The 20,696-nt window shown below is 38.8% G+C and overlaps 1 protein-coding gene across 8 annotated transcripts in view; it reads left to right on the forward strand.

Annotated features, from left to right (window-relative positions):
* The window catches only part of cdin1 (CDAN1 interacting nuclease 1), a 541,570-nt gene that overhangs the window by 407,246 nt on the left and 113,628 nt on the right, over positions 1–20,696 (forward strand). For all 8 annotated transcript variants that reach the window (XR_014085728.1, XR_014085729.1, XM_081602879.1 and 5 more), the window contains 5 exons: positions 3,333–3,412; positions 3,778–3,827; positions 5,503–5,570; positions 7,163–7,228; positions 7,513–7,618. Coding sequence is in view for 6 of the 8 variants with exons in the window: in XM_081602879.1 (XP_081459005.1) it covers positions 3,333–3,412; positions 3,778–3,827; positions 5,503–5,570; positions 7,163–7,228; positions 7,513–7,618 (370 nt within the window). In the remaining 2 variants the exon portion in view is untranslated. The remainder of the gene's footprint in view (positions 1–3,332; positions 3,413–3,777; positions 3,828–5,502; positions 5,571–7,162; positions 7,229–7,512; positions 7,619–20,696) is intronic.

Consider the following 20,696-nt stretch of genomic DNA (forward strand, 5'->3'; position numbering starts at 1 on the left):
CATTTAATGAGGTTTCCCTATGTTTTATTATTTATTTATTTTTAGATTTCCAGATAATGACTTTCTCCAGAAAAGAAGTTTGCACATAAGTAGGCAGCGGAATCCAACATCATTGTTGTGTGACTCTTACCTCACAGTGTATGGCTTATCTTGCTTTGGAGTTGCACATGACAACAGACTTGTGATTTGTTTACACTGGTTGTTTTCTTTAGCAAATCCCAATGGAGGCGTAGCGTTTCACATCTATTATTCTCCTCTCCTCTGTTCTTTTGCTGCTCAGATGTTGACGGTGTGATACCGTGCCTTAGTAAGAATTTATACCAACATGGGACAATTACAGTAAATTTGGTGAATGTTTACAAGGTGCAAAGTTGTGCTGCAGGGCTTTGTTCTCTGTGCCTGGTGTTCCTGAGGATTATCCTTTTCTTATTTTCCTGCACATTTTTTATGCACGTGTTTGAAAAGGAATGAGTGCGTGTGTGTGTGTGTGTATAGCAGTAGAGAGGAGCTCCGGGTGTCACGGAGGTGTGCCGCTGTGCGAGGCGGGGGCGTCTTTAATAAATGTATGCTGATGTCGGAGGCTGCAACGATGCGAAGGATGCGAAGGGCCCTGTTGTTATTTACTGCTGTGTTTGTGCGCAGCAGCGAATCCCCGGCCTGCAAATGGCATTACAGCCTGTGATGAATGAGCATTAGGGTAAACTCATTTTAAAAGCATCCTGATTTATTAGCAGCCTGGCCTTCCATTTTCATCAGGTCAATGCTTGGCTGAAATTCCACAATGTCAGCGCCAAGGTCACCTATTAATGGCTATTTTTAACCCCGTCGCTCAAAAAAAAAAAAAAAAAAAAAAAAGAGTCTCGGATCACTTATTGTGGCCATCAACGAAAAATACCAAAGAGCTATAAAGACACGAGATCTGGAAGTCTAGTTGTAGACGTGTGTAGGCTTTATGTGAGAGACCGAAATGTGGCGGTGGTCAACCTCCAATTATGAGTGCTGGTAAGACAAGAGCTGTAATGGCCAAGGCTTGCCTTCAGGGAGGTTTATTACACACTACTGTTTTGCAGAAGCAGCGTCAAATCTATAAAACGACCATTAGGAAGAGGGGGAAAAAATCAATCAAAATGCCATTAAAGTGGAATAAGTTGCCAATATTGCTGATGTGGTTGCAGGTCCTTTGATTTTCCTTCAGATTATTAGGCACAGTCGAGTAGTGACTTTGTTAAGGGAAACCAGTGTTGTTGGGGAGTAATATGTCTCCTGGCTTCATAAAGTTTGCTGCCTCATATTTCCCACTTTATTGATTATCCATTATCATTTGTCAAGAGGTGTCCTAACTCAAGGGGAAAATATAACCCTCTTTCTTCACCGCGGCCTGCACTGCACACGAGCGCGGTATGGATCTGAGTGTGAAGGTACCAATCTCTGAGAAAAATGAGCAGCGAAATAAAGCACAGCCCCTGTGCCTTGCAGCTCTTAGAGGGGAGTGTGGGGTTACGGGGTGGGTTGGTGGAGTGTCGTGGCTGGAAGAGATATAAAACAGGTTGCAATAGGAAGAAGAAAAAAAAACCAGATAAAGCTTTGGCAGGAAAATGGAGAGACAAAGACCCAGATGAAACAGAAGAGAGATGTGCTAAATAGGCTTTGTTCTCATTCCTCCCTCCATACTTTTTATTTGAAGGAAGGGATCACATCTGTCTTTGTTCACTCTGTGGGGGGTGCTAACGATACACCCAGCTCACCAGTCAAAACGATGCACCGTTTTGAACTCATGAGAACAAGATGAGACTTTAGCAATAATTTTGGTAAAATTAAGAACCTACTTTTTGGGGGAGCCCAGAGGTTACAAGATCTAACAGTTTGAAGGAATATGTAATGTGTGTAGAATATTCTAGCCATGGTTATGATCTTATATTAGAGATGGTTGTCGTATTACTTATAATCAGAGGGGGAAATATATCGTAAGAACTAATCATCCTGTGTCTTTAACAACAAACTTCAATAGAATATGTTTGCAAACCCACCCAAAAAAACTTATTGTAAGTCTGGGATTGTTACCCTTCCTGTTTTACTTCAAAATAAGAGTCTCGAACATAAGTACAAGCTGTCCAGCTTAAATCAATCGCCTTTATATCTAGGGATCACAATAATAGCTTAGACTTACTTAAAAAAATTATAGTATGACAGCATTTGGATAGCAGTTTACAAAAAAATAACTTATTATGACCCCCTGTTCATTTCAAAACTGATGGCAAAAATGATTTGACATTGGTTAGTTATGTACCATTTTTTATTTATCTTTTAGCACACTAAATAATTATATAATTTGCTTCTTTTTTTACCATAACATTTTAAGCGTATTTATGGTGTTTTCATTTCTCCGGTGGATCCGGAGAATCTCTACCGTATTGGTGCCTACACCATCCATGCCTGAAATGTGAATAGAAACATCCCATCACATTGTCTGCAGTGCTGCACATCTGTCAGATTCCTCCATAGATATATCACTGAAATGGCACGCCTCAGCCGTTTCGTCACACAATGACACAATCCATTTAATTCAGATCTTTTTAAGAAGTGATTTAAGGAATTTTTTAGCGTTTGCTGTAGCGCCAAGTCAATCCAGCATGTTCTCTTTTCCTGATTTATAATGTTAGTCAAGCAAGAATGGGATGAGAGATGCAGAATACTGCGTGTTCATAACAAAGATAAACTACATGAAGCGGCTGTGCTGTGGACTGAAACATTTATCTACGGAAAATCTACATGAGCTCTCTAATAGACAAGGGGAGATATACGACACTAACTGCATACACTGTGTTCAGGCTGCTTTTGCGGTCTATATTTGCACAGTGTGATGGAATATGGACTTTTTCTTTTCTCTATTTAAGGCAACAATGAGAGGTTTTCTTTTTTTCTTTTTTTTATGCAAGTGTATTTTGTGATGCAATAGATGGGATAAAGATGCAAAGATACTTTTTTCTTTACTGATACAGATTTAAAGTTTTCTATCCTGACCACCAATTTTGTCAGATTTTTTTGGTGTATTAGATGACAAATGTCCTATAGATCCCTGGGGTGTAGTTTGTAGTCCTTGAAAATAATCACAATTTATGCTAGATCAAAAGTACATTTAGTTTGACGTACATGTTCGTAGACTGACAATGGTGGTATTTTTGAATTTTCTTTGGCACTGCTGGCCTTGTTATTCATTGTGATCAGACAGGAATGTTCTGAAATACGACCTAAGGAAATTGTGAGATTTGGTGCATCTCTAATGAAGAGTTATGTTTATTTTCTCCTAATTATCCTTCTCATCTTGATTTCAGCTTCCAAAACCATCTTAAACAGCATGCTGAAGGAACCGTCACTCATCCAGGACCACATTCTGGCAAATAACATCTACCAAGTAAGGCTTGTACATTTCTCCAACAAATCCTACTAAATTAGTTTAATTCATCTTAATTTAAAGAACACATAATTGTTTAGAGTACATTTATGTTTGTTGCCACATTATTTAACCAACACTTCGCTCATAAACAAGGGGGTTTTAAATGTTACTTCTGCACCTGCCTGACACTTGCCATCAGTTGTTGATGTTTTCTGATGAAGTCACTTGGCAGCCAGCGGTCACGTGTGCCAATCTGCCAGCATCTACTTTATTTTATTTTCCCTCTCTTCTCAGCACTGTATGGGCTTTCCTTACTTCCCTTATACCAGCACTTTTTTTTTCTGTCTTTTGGTGTGCCGTAATATTTTCCCCCTCTTTTTCAGTGCACAATAAATGACTGCTGTTATGGACCGCTGGTAGACTGCATCAAACAGTATCCTATCCCATAAAATTTTAAGCTTGAAATTGACGAGGAGCTATTGAAAGGGGATGAGATGTGTCTGGCTTCACCTGACATAAAAGTTCTGCTTCACAGAGTGAAGCGTTTCATCCTGTCTGCTATCCTACTCTCACCAATCCGAGGGCTCGAAGGCAATGGAGGGAAGACTAAGAGGAGTGGATAGGTTGATATAAATGCATCTTCATGTGAATTCAGGAGAGGAGACCAAATATTCTCTGATGCAAAAAAAAAAAAAATGTCAGACATACCTATGTAATGATATAAATTCTGAATATTTTTTGCTGTCCTTGGCAGCACTGTAAACACCTGTGCCAGCTAGCAGGACGCTGACTTTGCCCCTAGCGTAAGGGAGTCCAGATTTTTGGGGGGGAACCAGCTGGGTAGCACACACAATATTTCCTGGGGGAGGAGACTTATTTGAATGATTGTAAATGTGTATGCATGTGTTGTTGTCTCTCTCCAGGCTTTCTCGAGTGCAGTGGGGCTCGGTTGTTCTGTTCACAGCCAGTCAAGCCTGTCCCGCGCCGCCCACGTCCTCTTCCTCCCCCTCTTTTTACCATTCTGTGGTAGTCCTCTCATTGTCAGCTGAAAACCTGCTACTCTGCCGCGTAGTTCATAATCAACGCCCCACAGTTGTACGCATTCAAGGAACACTAGCTATACATAAGCATGAGAGGAAGAGTTCTTTTATGCAAGTGTGCATAACCTCTTTTTTGCTATTAAAGTGTAATCCTATTAGAAAATGCCTTTATCCTTTTAAATAATAATCTATTCATATGTGGCATTAGGCTAAACGCAAGATTCTGCTCTGTGGCAGAAACCGTTGCTCATTTTAACTCAAAATGGCATTTATTTAGAAATGCATTATTTAAAGCAGGTTCTGCAGAAATGTACAGAGGACATGCAGTGATCAGTACACTCAGTTTCTCAAAATAGCATTTGTTTTGTTTTGTGCATTAAAGGAAAGCACTACAGAGTTTTCTTGAGAAAACACATTTAATTCACCTGAAACCCTGCTGATGGTTTTTGTTGTCCTGGTTGGAAGTGGCTTTCACTTTGCATTTTTCTTACCAGCTTAATAGCTGCTAGGTGCAGACATTTTTTTAACCTTGTCATATTACATCGTGATTTTTTTTTTTCCATTATGATGGTGAAATAAATTTTCTTGCAACATAACACAAAGAAATACACAAAAAGTCTAATTTGGTAAGTTTGCATTCAGCATTTTTTGCTATTCTCTCCGGTACTAAATGGAACATGGAAACAGGCTGGAGTATCTTTCTGTCTTTCTATTATGTAAATTTAAAAGACAACGATCATTGCAATGCAACACAAACCTGGTCAACCAAATTTTGACCAATACTCTTCTTGTATTCAGATTAGTATGACCATCAGTGAGTAGAAACTCAAGTCAACAACTGTAGCTTGCCTTCATAAACGCGGCTTAACTTGACAAAATGCTGATGAGCTAGAAATGTGTAACTCTGTCTTAAATCGGCAAACTTATTTAGTATCATAAAATTATAGGCTGATTTGTTTGAGGAATGAAGTTATCAGATCTAACTTCTTTTATTTTTTTTTGTATATCCAAGTAAGCATCAAATGCTTTTTTGTTGCTCTATGTTGAAATCCTTGACACTGTTCTCAGCGCTGTCGGCCAGGAGCACGAGGTGCTACTCCGTGACAAGCTGATGGAGAGAAACCTTTCTTTCCTGGGTGAGTCAGTTTTCCAACATCTGATCACATTTTTTACTTTAGTTTTGCAGTTTTTATCTTTGGGTAAACACTCTAATGTAGTTTATGGTACAAACTATATAAAATTTTTCTTGATTTCTACACAATTGGTCGTGATGTTAGGTGACTGGTAAATAAAAATCTAGAAAGCAATTGGTTCACTACTATAGTTCAATTTCAAAACTGAAAATATTTTTGTCATCCATTTGACCGCCACTGTTTTGCCATTATTTTATATGTAGACAAGTACGTTGCAGCTCATCGTTTTTGTTTTCTTTGACAGGTGCAGAAAGCATTTTGTTGTTGTTTTGATCCCAAATTTGCTCTTAGTGAATTGAATATTACCTGAGTCTTTCTTTAAGGTGTGCTTCGTCCAGGAACTGACATGTTTGGAAATTATTTTTAAATCTCTTTTAGCGCAAGAGGGTCAAACAACCATAAAGAAGTAATTTGTCTGCAGAGGGGTTGATGAATGTTGACACAATTGTCTGACTCTCACTGTATTTTAGAAGTAGTTAAAAAAATGCAGAGTGGAATTTTGAACTTTCCCTCCCTCCCATCACTCCAAGGTCAGATAAATGATGAAACATAAGTCATTCCCTCCGTCATTGAGACCGTATCATTTATTTGGACGTGGGAAGCTGACCTTTCTCCAGGGCAGCACAGAGGACTGTTCTAACACAGAGTTCGAGGTGCATGGGGGAGGGGGGGCAGCGAAACACCGCCCCCCCCCATCTGATAAATGGATTGGAAATAAGCTCCCCAACAGCAGCGATGGCCCATTAATTTTAATCAAAGCTGATGTAAAAAGTTGATCACATCCACATGAGAATATCAACAGCTCAGTGTGTGTGAGTAGAGGTTCCAATCCTGTCACACACACGCGCGCACCGCCACACACACACACACACACACACACACGTTTACAACTGCAGCACTGCATTCAGGGTGCCCCTCTGTACCACAGGCCTCTGGCAGCCCTTACTGACCTCTCTCGGCTATCTTCCTTCACCCTTGGCTGATGATGCTACCTCCTCGCCGCCACCCTTCATCTCTCCTCAATTCCTTTCCATGCCCCATTAGTTGAGCTTGGCTGGAGACAAAGGGGCAGGCCCTTGGAACTGAATGACCTGGTCAGCCTGAGATTTAATGGAGAAATCAGGTGTTGTAGATATAATGACCAAAGCATACCAGAAGTCAAGGACAATGGCTGCGGCTTGCACAGTCAGGGGTCAAGCTTACGGAGGGTGTAATGCCAAAGTCGTCCTCCTGCAGTATATTTTCTAGAGAAAAGCCAAACTGCAACCCGACCGGAAAGGTTTGTAATTAAACGTGACATGTTTTACTGCAAACACTGCAAATATGTGACGTAGCCCCATAGTTGGTTTACTGAACTTCTTGTCCTCTGCTATAGTGTTTTCTGTTGTTATTATTATAGGAATTTTACAAGTATATTAGTGAGAATGGTTTGGGATACTTTCATAAACATGGTTTATAGTAGAAATTAAGGTAGGATTGGTGAAAATATTTTAATATTTTGAAAATATTATGAAAATTTATTTTATTTGTTGTAGATGAAAACCAGCTGAGAACTATGGGCTACGACAAAACACCGGATATCATCTTAGAGGTTCCTGTAGGTTAGTATCACAAAACTTGTTTGCGAAATTCAGGTTTTTATTAGGTCAAAGTCATGCTTATTCAAATTAATCCCTTTTATGTATTTACGGCAGACTGCATAGTCATCCATTACACTCATTCATTTAAGTTTTAAATGACTAGATGAATTACTGAAATAAAGTTTTTTCCTGCAATTGTAGCTTAAAAACTCACTCCCGTTTTATGTTTTACTTTTGGATTTTTTTTTTTTTTCTTTTATGAATTAACATTTATTTGACAATATAATCTGTTTTTATTTGAAAAGCTGTGGAAGGCCACATCATACACTGGATTGAGAGCAAAGCATCTTTCGGAGACGATCACAGCCATCGAACATACCTCAATGAGCAGTTCTGGAGCTACTGGAACAGGTCAGCCGCCCCTTTGTTTTGTCTGAATAAAAGAGATGATTTGCTGCCATGATTTTCTCTGCTTCTTCTTTTCTATAACCACAAACCCACCACTAACTTTGCAGTGTTGTAAAAGCTGCTCATATCTCTATCCAACAACCCTCACCACTTCCTCCTTGGTATGGGCCGCTTTTACCGCAGAATTCCACATGGTTTGTCTGTGAATTGCGCTGCTTCCACATCAACTCCTGTTATTAGAGCATTTTACAGCCTGAATGGTCTGCGAGTTCGATTGTTTAGCAGAATGCAGACATTGTGTTGGAAGGAAAGCTAGGAAGTGGGTGATTAATGCATTACATCTGTTGTCATGAGAACTTTTGGACAGGAACAAGCTTTTGTGGTCTGACCGTTGTAGAAACTGAGGTGAGTTTCTGAATAAATTGCTGGAATGGTTATTTCATTCCTTCTAGAAAAACTAAGACTGATGTATATTCTTTTCCTCCTGTGAATGCATGCTGTCTAAAACAAGTGTAGGAACCATCAAATCTTATTTATTTGGATTCTTATTACAAAGCCAAAACAGCGGCATAAGTTGGATTTGTCAGTCAGTTCCTTTTAAATGCCTTAGTGTAGAAAATAATATTTATTTAATATTCATGTCAGCTGTGTACAGAATGTCTTCCAAACGGATATAATGAGAGACTTGTTGTAATGGCAAACAGACTCGTCGGAGTGGCTGTTCGCGTCGGTGCCTTATTTGGCTCTGGGTTCCGCTTCCTCACTCAAGCGCTGATCCCAATCAGCTGTGATGGCCATCTGACATTTAGTGACATGGTGGTGGAGAGCCAGGAGGGGCCTTTCCTCGGCGCTGTGTCCAAAAAGCGAGCAGAGACGAGCCGTCTTTGTATGTTTTTGGCTTTTGTGTAGTTCCACATTAGGATCACATTTCTGGATGGATTAAGGGGGAAAAAAAAAGTCTGAAGGAAAAAAACTGTTTATGTACTTTCAAATGGGCTGAAAACTAGTGAGGTCAATGTGAAGTGTGCGATTAAGCCGTGGGATTTAGCTAGTATGACATGTATTCCTCTTTGTTGTAGTAGCGATGAAAAATATGTTTTTTATTTTGTTAAAGACAACACCTATGCCTCAACTGTCTATCGTTTCCATTTTGTCCCTCCCTTCTTTCGTTTTGTTCCTGTGAAAAGAACATTTCATTCCCATGTACTTGTACTATTGCAAAATAGTTTTTTTTCTTTCTTTTGAATAATTGCGACTAACGAGATTAGTCATAAAAATGTCTAAATATTGTTTTAAAAACACTTTGTTTCACCCATATTTCTGCATCTATTGGTTATGCCTATTGTTTTCGGTAATCCCTATGAAATATGACGAATCATAACCGCTGATGAAACCACACGGTCATACAATCCCTTTTGCTTACAGTAGACCAGGAGTAAATTATGTAAAATTACTGTTGTTGATTGTCAAAGTGGAAATGAAGCGTTCCCCTGCCGCTTTGACTTCTAAGGAGTTTAAATCATGAGTATCGTTTGAGTATCATGAAGCTGTTTGGATGCAGGGGACAAGCTCAAGATCCTAATTAATGATGAGTTGATTTCATTTTTTTTTTTGCCTTTTTTTTTTTGTTTCAAACTAGGAAGTTGCATACAACTTGGGGTTTCAATGATTTCAGATGTAAGACTATCATTTCTGTAAATTCAACTTAAAAAAAACTTCTCTTTAAATTGAGTAAATAAGCAGAAACTTTATGATGGAATGATTGTTATTCCAATCTATGTCTATAAGTCTTGGCCTCAATGTATTTTTCCTCTGTATCGAGAGATATAAATGTCAATTTATAAGTCTTGTTCTATTGTATTATGGAACAAACTAAGTAGGTTCAGTTTTGTTCCTCAGTAGCACATTAAACAATATGGGGAGAACAAAGGAAAGTCCTGTCAATGCCCCCTTTCTCAGAAGTCTTGTAGCTTTTTAAAAATTATGCCTATTTTTTTTATTTTTTTTTGTTACTGTCAGGTTTTACAGTCTTTGTGTGCATGTTTACATTGCGCTTTGAAAAATGAATGTGAAATAGCAATTATTTCTCAAACTGAAACGCGGGCAATAAGGGAGAGATTGGATTAATTCATGCTTCTAACCTCACCTCTTATTTGGTTTTAGTTTCTGAGAAAGATTTTGAAGGACAGACCCGTGGTTTATTTGTCCATTCCTTCATCCTTCAAGGTCTGATTTTAGACCTTGACTCTAAACTGCTTTTCTTTGTTATTGCCCTTGGAATCGCACACCACTCCTTGTAATTACCTCATTGCTCCTGATTGACATTTTCAGTGATTTGCTTATTTTTCATGAATTCCCTCTTTGCTTTAACTGAGCTGCTTCACCCACTGCTCGTGTTAATTGTTCTTCGGTTGCCCTCAAGCAAAGTATAGTCGGGACATGTTTTTGTAGACTGGAAGGAAAAAAAAAAAACACATAACTGATTTTCCCTCCAAAGCCCTCAACAACTGCATTTATCATCCAAGCAATAGTCTTGCCAACGCACTAACCCCATAATGAACCCCTCTTCAGTGGAGTGAGGGGTAATGACGCTTCACCTACAATGCTCCCAAGAAAAAAAGAGAGGATGGAAAAATGGAGAGAAAAACAGCCTTGTGCAGATTCAGATGCTGCGTTCAGGCCCAGTGCCTGGATGAGATGGTGAAGCGGCAGCTATTGGTGTCTCCCAGCCATCAATCTTTAGCTGGTGGCATTCCAGAGCCGGCGAGCCCTCTGCTCTGACGGATGTTCAGATAATTGAGTGATCCATCTCGCCCAACTATCAGAGTTGCATAAAAATTATTCACCTGCCTGTGAATATTAAACACATAATGAGCCTCTTGTGTGTTTTAGGAGAAGTGTGTAAGGTTAAACACAGCATGTAATGAAATATGTACTCCTGTGTGGTATCACCCTAACTGTTCTGTTTTGATTATGGTGAACTTAGGTGTGGTGGGCACGGTTTGCAGCGGTTAACCCTCAGCTCTGTACCCATCTTCGTTGTTTTGCGCACAACCTCAAGAGTGCATAAATATAATTTTTCAATCCAAATTATTTGTGTGACTTTTAATGGTCAAAATATATTTTTTTTTTATTTAATTATTACATATTTTATTCAACAGATTTAAGTGATTCTTGTAAATTTTGTTGTTTGAAAGGCTAGTTTTTTTTGTTGTTTTTTTCTAGTGCACAGTTGCAATTCTGTCTGTGTTGGAACAGAGAGGACTTCATTTCACATGGTGCAACCTGAAGTGCACAATGCTCTACAGACTGCCCTGTAATGTTGTACGCACTGTGAGACTTGAAATTCTGTGTGCATAATTCAGTGACGACTGTGTTGCATTGTGCAAAATTCAATGAGTTCATATTGCTTTCTGTGAATTGCAATATAGTTCTCAGTTGCCACGTGCTTAATGCAGTGCACCCTGTTTTGTGGTGTGTGTGAATAAATATTTCTAATTATGATATACTATATATTGGCAATAAGACGAGCCCTTACATATTCAAACTCTATAAAATTGAGATTTTCATCAAAAATGCAACCAGATCAAAATGAGTTTAGGTGCCAGTCCAGACCCTCACAATACTAACCAACATAAATCGGCTATGCAATTCATGAAGTGCAAATGTGTCAGAGTTGAAAATGTTAGCTCTCATAATGGAAGCTTGAAAAGGTTAGATCTGATAAAAAGCTGTCAGCCATCCACAAAACATGATTTATAGCAAAATAATGGGCTGTATGCCTCATTTCTCTCTCACATGAAATGGGGGTTAAGACTTTTCTGCTGTACATGACCACTTTGAAATTTGCTGAGCTTTGACTGCACATGGAGATGTGATGTTTTATTTTGGTCTTTTTGTTTGAAAGTTGCATCTTTTTAATGTATAACTTGTGTAATTGCAGCAGAAAATGTTCATGTTCATAGAGGCCATCTGATAATTCAGATTTCTCCTCAGGAGTTCCTTGATACACTTTTCATGTACATAATGATGGCGATGTACGATTACTGATTAAATAATGATTCTGAACCATTTTCTGATTGTTTTACAGCACCGCTAATCTGCTTCCTGACACGCTAACAAATAGATGGATAGATGTGTGATTTATGTGATGTCTTATGATCACTGGCACCACAGAAATTGGACATCTTATATTTTATCCCTGAATTTTTTTCTGGTTATAGCTCTAACGTTATACTGAAGGTTTTACTTCAGTCTCAGGATGTCAGTCGATTTGATGCACCAAATAAATTGTTACACTTAAAATACTTTACATTATAATTTTGCATGTATATGCCTGTTTTTTTTGTTTTGTTTTGTTTTTTTGTAATTTCTTATAGTGATTACTTGAGAATTGTAGACCAACCTTAAAGTATCTGACTGGATCAATCTTTACGACTTTTCCTCATAGTTGCAGACACCGGTCACATGTACTGTCTTAACATGTTATCATATAGCCACACAGTCGCTATTGGATTTGGTTTGGTCTTTGAGTAGACTATTTTAAGGCATTAGGTTTTGACTCAAACTATTGTAGCTGTGGTTGTATTTTGCTGCGTCGAGGGCTCTGTTTTGGAGGCTCTAAAGAGATTTTTCTTTCAGGATTGCTGCGTATGCAGTTACAGACCTCTTTCGAACAGTTCCTATCTACTTTCCTGTGCGTGCTGATGAAAAGCATCCCCACAACGTGATGCTACCGCCATCATTTGACATTATGCGGATGGTGTGTTTAATGTTTTGTTAGTTTTCCATCAGACATATTTGTGTGTGTGCAGGTCAAAAGCTTTCATTTTGCTCTCATCTAACTAGAGCGTGTTCTCATACATGTTTGCTGCAAACAAGAGTTTTTCCACTTAATGACTTTTTTATTGCCAGTGTTTGTCACCAGATCAGTGGAGAGATTCTCTCAACTGAGCTGTGAATCTCCTCAGATCCTCTAGAGTTATAGGGCTCTGTTAATATCGCTGGGTGACCATGTCTTTGTAGATTAGCAATTGTCATACTTTAGTTGCTATTTTTTTCCCCCCTAACTAATTTGCAGTGTTCTGCGGTTTTTACGTTTGCTTACTAATTCTTCATAACAAACAACTGAGACCTTCACAGAACAGCTGGATTTAAAGTGAGAATAAATTACTCAGAGTTGGACTCCGTATACTAATCAAGTGACTTCTAAAAGCAAGTGGTTGCACTGGATTGGGTGGTAGCAGAGTGCAAGGAGCTGAATACAAATGCACATAACTTTTCATATTCTTAATTATTAAAAAATAATAATAATTTTCCTTTCATTTTACCATTACTCATTACTTCTGTGTTGGTGTTACATAAACTTATTATCAAAGACATTAAAGTTTGTGTTTGCTACACGACAAAGTTCAAATAATATGAACACTTTTACTAGGCACTTTGTAGTGAGCATATGTGCCTGTAGACTGTCACATTGTGTAGGTCCGCCATGTCACAGAATAGAAGGATAAGAGTATTAACAGCCTCTGCAGCTGGCGCATCACTGAGCTAAAGCAGATACAGGATGTCACCTGAGAGTGGGTGCCCACAGGTCGTTGTTTTTGATGACACAATTTGGCTGGACATTACAGGCTGCTCCTGAAGACAGGTTCTGGCGCTTCTGGTGTGACAAAGTAACACCTCTAAGACCTGTGTCCCACCTCCCTTTACCTCAGGTCCCTGTCAGGATGAATACAACGGGGATGAAATGAAACGTAAATACCTCGGTAATGTTTCTCGATTACTTTTTATAAATGCAGGCCAGGCGACTTGATTTTATTTATTTGTTTGTTTTAAAATATTTGTCATTCAGTTGTCCTGAGATAAGGTAGAGAAGTGGAATAGCCTTTTCCGTCGGGCTTAAATGGTGCCCCATGCAGTGCGGGAACGTGGCCTCTCTTATTGTTTCCTTTGTTATGACATCCTCCTGTAGAATATTCCTCCGCTAGAAAAATAACTATATGCTGTGGTGGCTCCTTAAGGGTTTTGCAAGTATTTGTTTTAGGGCACAGCAGCGCACAGAAGTGCAATGTCGGCCCCCCAAAGCCCAAGCAAAGTGGAATATTAATGGCAAATGACAAGTCGGGTCTGATGCTTCAAGGATTTCATGCTTTTAAGGGTGTGCGTCTTGGCGCATTGTTTAAGGCGTCTGGGGTGTAATCGTCACTAGCAGGGCTGTAGCAGCCTGAGGATTTAGCTCAGGTTAAGCCTCCGTGTCTGCTGTTTATTTTAGTCGGATTGTTTGTGCGCATTATCCAAATTTGTCATTTACCGCCGAGCGTTAAGAGCCGCTCTGACATGGCCGCCGTGCGTACGAACGAGCGGCAGCAGCATATATACTCCTCCCCCTGTCTCTGCGTTGCCACTGACACTCGGAGATGGAGAGGAGAGCCTCGAGTAAAATGAGGTGTGAGCATGTCTGCTCCGTGAATTCCTGTTTTGCTATGGAACTTTTTTAAGATGAACGTGCATTTTTTTGTCAGCTTTCACAATGTATGTCGTCACAGTTGCAAAGACACTTTTTTTCCACCCTCAGTTTCGCTGTCTTGCTGTCTCTTCCCCCTTTTTTCCTCTACATTGACCTTCTGGGTTTTATTTGAGCAAGAAGTCGGCAGCATTTATCACAAGGATACCGAAAAGAGGCCAAGACACATGCAGACATTTTGCAGTGGTCACTCCAACAGATGAATCACAATGCCCTGTTGACCTCCAAAAGGGATTGCAGTCTGCATTAACCTGATATTAAACATAAACCAGTATTTTCTGTACTTGGAGTTAAATACACTCACCGATCACTTTATAAGTTGCACGTTGCTATAACCAAGTATGACCAATTTTCCTTTAGCATTCTTCATAGACTAGATTCAACTGAATTTCAGAAATACTCACTGAACCAAGTTCATATTGATGTCCTAGTATCGTGTCTTTGCTGCAGGTTCTTGCACGTCGATGATCTCCTGTTATAATACATCCAAAAGCTGCGCTGAATTGAGATCTTTGCAGTCATTAAAGAACAGTGACACAGTATACCGAAGTCATAAAGGTATGGATATGGTCAGCAGACATACTAAGTAGGCGCGGCAGGAGCCAAAAGCTTAGAAAATGTCCCCCATATTCCATTTCACTATCACCAGCCAGAAATGTGGATGCAAGGCAGGAATGATTCACGCTTTCATGTACTTTATGCCAAACTGTGACCTGGTGTGGTCATCAGCAGCTGTAGCTCATCATCTTCCACTACTATTGGCTTTCAGTCACCTCAAAGCAATCTGCTCTTACATGTTTTGCCACATGACACTCGATGTTCAGTTCGACTTTTACATTTAGTGTCCTTTAAATTTTATTTAATTCCAATAATAATATTTGTCTTTTTTTAAAACTCTGTTTTGTTGATAATATAAAAGAATTGTAATTTTATATTTCATGTTCTCATTCATCCAGCTTGTGGTTCAAGTATGTATCGAATGTTTTGTGAACTCATTTATCTGCCTCTGTTTCCTCAATACACATATAATTGCATTTCCTTGTCAATTCTTAAGCATTTTTTTGTTGCTTAAGAATACTTTTGTTGTTTTTGTTTTTAACTTATCTTAAGCAGTCATATTTGATTGCATGGAAATGCTTGATATTTAAAATTTGATTGATTGAACAAAAAGAAAGAACGAAACTGAATTAAAGCAAGATTGTTCTTAAATTTGGTTCAAGAAATCACATTCTATGGTAGGAGAAGCAAAGTGCATTTTGAAGGAATCCATGTGTTTCTTTACATGTGAATTTTACACTTTTGAGGAAATTACTGCTAAAATCATGCTGGTTATATTCAAATTTGTTTGGTCTAAGTCTTTTATGTGCTACTACATGCTGCACTTCAATGACTGTGTCTCAGTTTTTTAGGTATAAAAGCAGTAAGCGTTCGTTCTTTTTGTTTAAGCGCAAAAATAAATAAAATATTTTACAGGGTGACAATCAGGGAAACAATGCTTCATATTTCTGCCTTTGTGTTTAACGAGCAGCTCTGTGTGGACCAGATAATGTGCTCGTACCCATGGTCTGCAGGGGCCATCAGTCACAGTGTGGACCTGGCTGCTCTTGATAAGTGCTTCCTTGTAGATAACCAAGACAGTGGACTTCTTTTTATAGGCCTGCTGTCCCTCACGTAACCTTGTTTTTTTTTCCTTTTGTTTTCATTTACATGCCTTATTTCAGTTGCATTAAACACTATAGTAAATTGTTTCATGTGAATTGATTTAATGTTCAACAACCGCCTTCTTGATGTAGTGTCACTTGCAAAAATATAAATACATTTGCACAATAGATGCACAAATGTATAACTCCGAATTTGAGTTTTTGTTTTTCGAATTTGTCTTGGCTGTACCTGAGCTTAAAATTTAGACAAGGGTGATTAAAAAAAACTGTTGATTGAAAAGCTGGGAAAATAAAATGAAATCTTTGGATACATTGAACATTGGAAGTAAAACCGGAACTAGACACAATCCAGAATGAGTATAACTCTTAGTGTAACTTTGAGTAAAAATACAAAGCAAATGCAAAACATAGTCTAATTAGTCTTAGTTGAAAAAGAAAAGCATAAAAATATTCCAACTACTGGTAACATAGTACAAGTCATGAAGTATATAATTTTTGTTTAGCATGGGCTAACTATTACACAGCACATCTTTTAATATTTACACTGTGTGCACAGTTATTAGGCAGGTGGGGGTTTTGACCATATAATGTTAAGGCATATCTTCCACTGCTAAGCTGGATTAACTTGAATGGCTGATAAATTGAAGCATATCAGAGGTCAAGATATGCTTCTGGTCCAAGAAATATCTGAAATCATAAAAAAAAAAAAAAAACCTTTATGGACTGAAGAAGACAGAGTGACAGTTCACAGACTCGATGGATGGGCTCATTTCTAGATCAGTAACGGGCAAAGAGCTGAACTTTGATTGAGACGCCAATAAGTTCCAGTTCTGGTATGGGCTGGTTAGACCTTTTCAATTTGAAGATGGGCTCACAAGCTACTATCAGTTAATCAGTTGGACTATCTGCTCGGGCTTTAGTTATAAAACTACATCACATGAATAAGCCTTAATAATGCTAACAAAGAAATAAAACGTGTCATTGATTGGTACTGATTCATCCATCTCCGTTGAAAGAGATGCTTTGGATACATCAGTTCGTCCCCTGTCCCCCCCCCCAAATCTTTGTACCCAGGAAGTGCTCACCCTTTCCTCCCTGCGGTGTGAGTTTCACATCTCCCGGCGGTCTGATTGCTTGATAGCTTAAACTTCTCCGCCTGCCTGTCCTTTAGGAGGACTGTGTAATCAAAGACACACGAGGAGCCTCTGTCCAAGTGTTGACCTTCTGATTTTGCTCATCAATTCTTCGGGTGAAAGCCGACTATCCATTAGGTCAAAAGATTTGTCTTTTGACCTAATGGTTTGAAGAAAAGTCCACCTGTCTTGATTGCAGGTTATTTATTTTCTTAGTATTGGTTTTTAGTGAGAAAAAGTTGGAACATGGGTAGATGGAGTTAATGTAATCACATGATCTACAGTTCATTTCTTTCTGCCGTCGATGTGATGTTCCAACATAAGCGGAGAGCTTAAAAGAACGCAACCCAATCTTTTTTTTTTTTCCCTTTGGACTGATTCAAGATAACAGAGACATACATTTCGGAACAAGTGAAACAGAAACTCTTCAGAGTTTGGGGGGGTTTGACCCGCCCTCTTTGAAGAGCCGCCACAAAGATGTCACAGAAATCTATTTCTCATTTTGACTGATATCTATATCGGCACAGACATTCGCACAATATATCTTTCCCCGTGTTGCACCCGGAATCCGTCTCCAAGATGACGGGTGTGTGTTTTAAATGACCGCTCTTATTTTTTTGCAAAGGTTGTCACCGAGGTTACGAGGGGAACGGGCAGAATGGAGTTGTCTGGTGAAAGGCCTCTGATAGGAGGTGCCACTTCCATTTGAGCGCAGCTACAGCTAAGCTATGGGCTGACTCACTGTATTTTCCGACACTTCGCATTCTTCTCTGCTGCCACTGGAATGGCTGTGAAAACTGTATTAAACATAAGACGGAGTTTTGGCCTGACTAGTTCTCTTCTCCTTTTTTTTTTTTTTCATTACTTTCCTCCAGCTTGATTTACCAGAACTGGCGGCAGTCTCTGTGACTGTTTGCTTCTTGTTCTTGCAAGTTTTCTGAGTGGTGCATTAGGAAAATAATCTTGAAGTTCAATTATTCTGAGTGAAAGTTTTAACTGACGTACTCACCTCTGTACAGTTACATTCACCCCCTCTCGGTGTTTGGTGAAGATGAGATTTAAGTTTGAGGAACGTTATTCACTAGAGATGCACCAAAGATTAAAATCCTCCAAATTTTTTTGCTTGTTTGGTTCCGCTCGGTGATTAGCTAGTCAAATGCTGACGAATTTGTTAAATTTTTTTATCCATTAAAGGAATTAAAACTTGAGAATTCCAACTATTTATGAAAGCATCCCCTAATGAGATGTACTGTGATAAATGGATATTACCTATCTTAATTGAATTCAAACCCTCAAAATCTGGGTCTGCAGGTGGGACCTCTAAGAAAACTGGAAATGTGTGTCTTTGAGGTGCAGACCGATTGGTGCATCTCTGTTGTTCACAGATCTGACAATAATCCACGCCCCCCTTAGACTCCATACTTATTGATGTAAGTTAGAAAAAAAAACACTCTTTGTTTTGGAATGTGTTCTGGTTTAAATTAGAGAAGGAGATAAATGCCCTGTATAGGGATCAAAAACCATTAGCTTCACCTCTGTGGCTGAAACAAAACACACGAGTGAATTCTAGAGCTACTCCCTCTTATTTTTTTCACTCCTGGTCATTTTGTTTTTAAAGTGAAGCTCTGAGTTCATGGGAAACACACTCTGAGGTTACCTGCACCCCTACAAAGTGATGGAAAAAAAGGATTATGTCTAGAGGAATGTTTTTGCAGTAAGTTGAAATATTACTAACCTTGTCAAATGTCATTTTGAATGAGAACGCAAACATATTTTAATCAGAGTTTTAAAGGCTGGGGTTTTTTTTTGTTTTACTCAGAGAGAGAGAGAGAGAGAGAGGGGTCAGGTAATTGCGACGTTTGATGTCATGTTTGGTCTCCCTCTGTTCTGCCTGCCTGAAAGTCTTGCTCTTGCGCTACTCTGCGCACACACACACACACACGCATACACACAAATTGTCATGTGCAGTCAAATGAAAAACTACTGAAGGGTCTCCGTGCAGTAATTCTCATAAAGTCTTTACCTATTTTTCTTGTCAGTTCTCCTTTAAACCTCAATCTTTACCCTTACTCTTACTCATAACTTTGCAAATTAATTTGTGCATGCTGGCAACTCTAGACGGGGGTTCATCAGTCTTTTGGCTGTCTTCTTATAAAAATGTGCCTCATTTGCAGCCCAGATACTTGAACAGTTCTGCCTACAGGTTAATCTTCCAAACTCGCTGCTCCAATTCTCATAATTACTGTTTAACTGCTGCAGAGGGGGGAGCAAAAAGGATATAGGTTGTAAATTATGTTTGACAAGGTAGGGTTAGTGGTTTTGTTGTTGCTTGTCTTTAGTTATTACTCATACTTCCTCCTGCCAAAGATAAGGTTTGTATCAAGGTAAGCATTGGGGCAGGGCCCTTATCGGCAACATTGATTTAGGGCAAAAGCCTAGTGACAGAGGTCATTGTGTGGTAAAGCTATCCATCATTCAGGTTTGATTTCTGCTCAGGCCTGTCTCCAGCTTGTCTGCATGGAGACTGGTGCTGCAGGAGATGGCCACCAGAGGGTTGGGCTGTGAACAGCCCTGGTTAGTGCTTACAATGTCTTTACAAGTGGAACAATAAAAATTTGATTCAAAGTTCTAATGCTTAATTGCAGGATCTGTAATTAATTGCAATTTAATCTGAAACAACGTATGTAACATCTGAGCAGCATTTTCAATTCTAAATCCCTATTTTGCTGTTAAATGATTAAATAGACATGAGCTCGGCAAGAGAGATATTTTCTGCTATTTACACTATTCAATCAACAGATTAGTGCAAAGTGTTATTATACCTATTTAGGTATAATAACAAAGTTCCTGGAACCTCTGATCATGCTTGTAACTACTTTGAAAAAAAAAAAATACTTCCATAGAGATGTGAACTGAGGACACTGACATCAGCATTGGTGGATGTCTTTTCTTGCTCTTTTTTGCACAATTTCCACACAACAATAGTCTTTCCCAGTATTGGATATTTCTTTGTGTGTGTGTGTGTGTGTGTGTGTGTGTGTGTGTGTGTGTGTGTGTGTGTGTGTGTGTGTGTGTGTGTGTGTGTGCGTGTGTGTGTAGGGGTGCGTGTGGGTGTGTGTGTGTGTGTGCGCGTGTGTCTGCGTGGTGTTTTCTTTTTTGTTTGTTTTTGAACCAGGAGAAGCAGCTTTATTGTCCATTACTATTGTTTGTGGGTGTCACTTGTGCATCTGATTTAGGGGCATACCATAGAAGAATATCTAAATGTTCCAGGCAGAACCCTTGCATGTGTTTTAAAAAAAATGCATAAAAATTTTTAATGCAGTTAATATAATTGCATAAATAATATAAATAGCACCTTTCACAGACTTATTGATCGCAAAGTGCTTCACAAAGGCAGAACAATTAAAGCAAGAAACATATTTAAGCCATGTCCGGATGTTTGTAGCTGTTTCTTAAATTCCATGTAATTATTCATTCAAAATGGCTGTTACATTCCCAATCCTAATTAAACTCTTCTTTTTAATTAAGTTGATGGATTTTGATTTGATACTTTCTTCGCATTTAATCATTGAACAACATCTTGCATTTCATACTGCAACAATTACAAAAAGTTTGATTTGGTTTCGTATGCATTGCGAAAGAACGTTTTGCCCTGTTTTCATTTGATTTGAACGAACCCATTGATTCACATAACTGATAAATTTGCCCCAAGTTATCAAGATACAAAATTGTCATATCTGCACATTCCTAAAAATAGGCAG

Source organism: Poecilia reticulata, chromosome 22 (genome assembly GCF_904066995.2).
Source record: "Poecilia reticulata chromosome 22, P_reticulata-male-v2, whole genome shotgun sequence".
In the NCBI taxonomy this organism is placed as follows: Eukaryota; Metazoa; Chordata; class Actinopteri; order Cyprinodontiformes; family Poeciliidae; genus Poecilia; species Poecilia reticulata.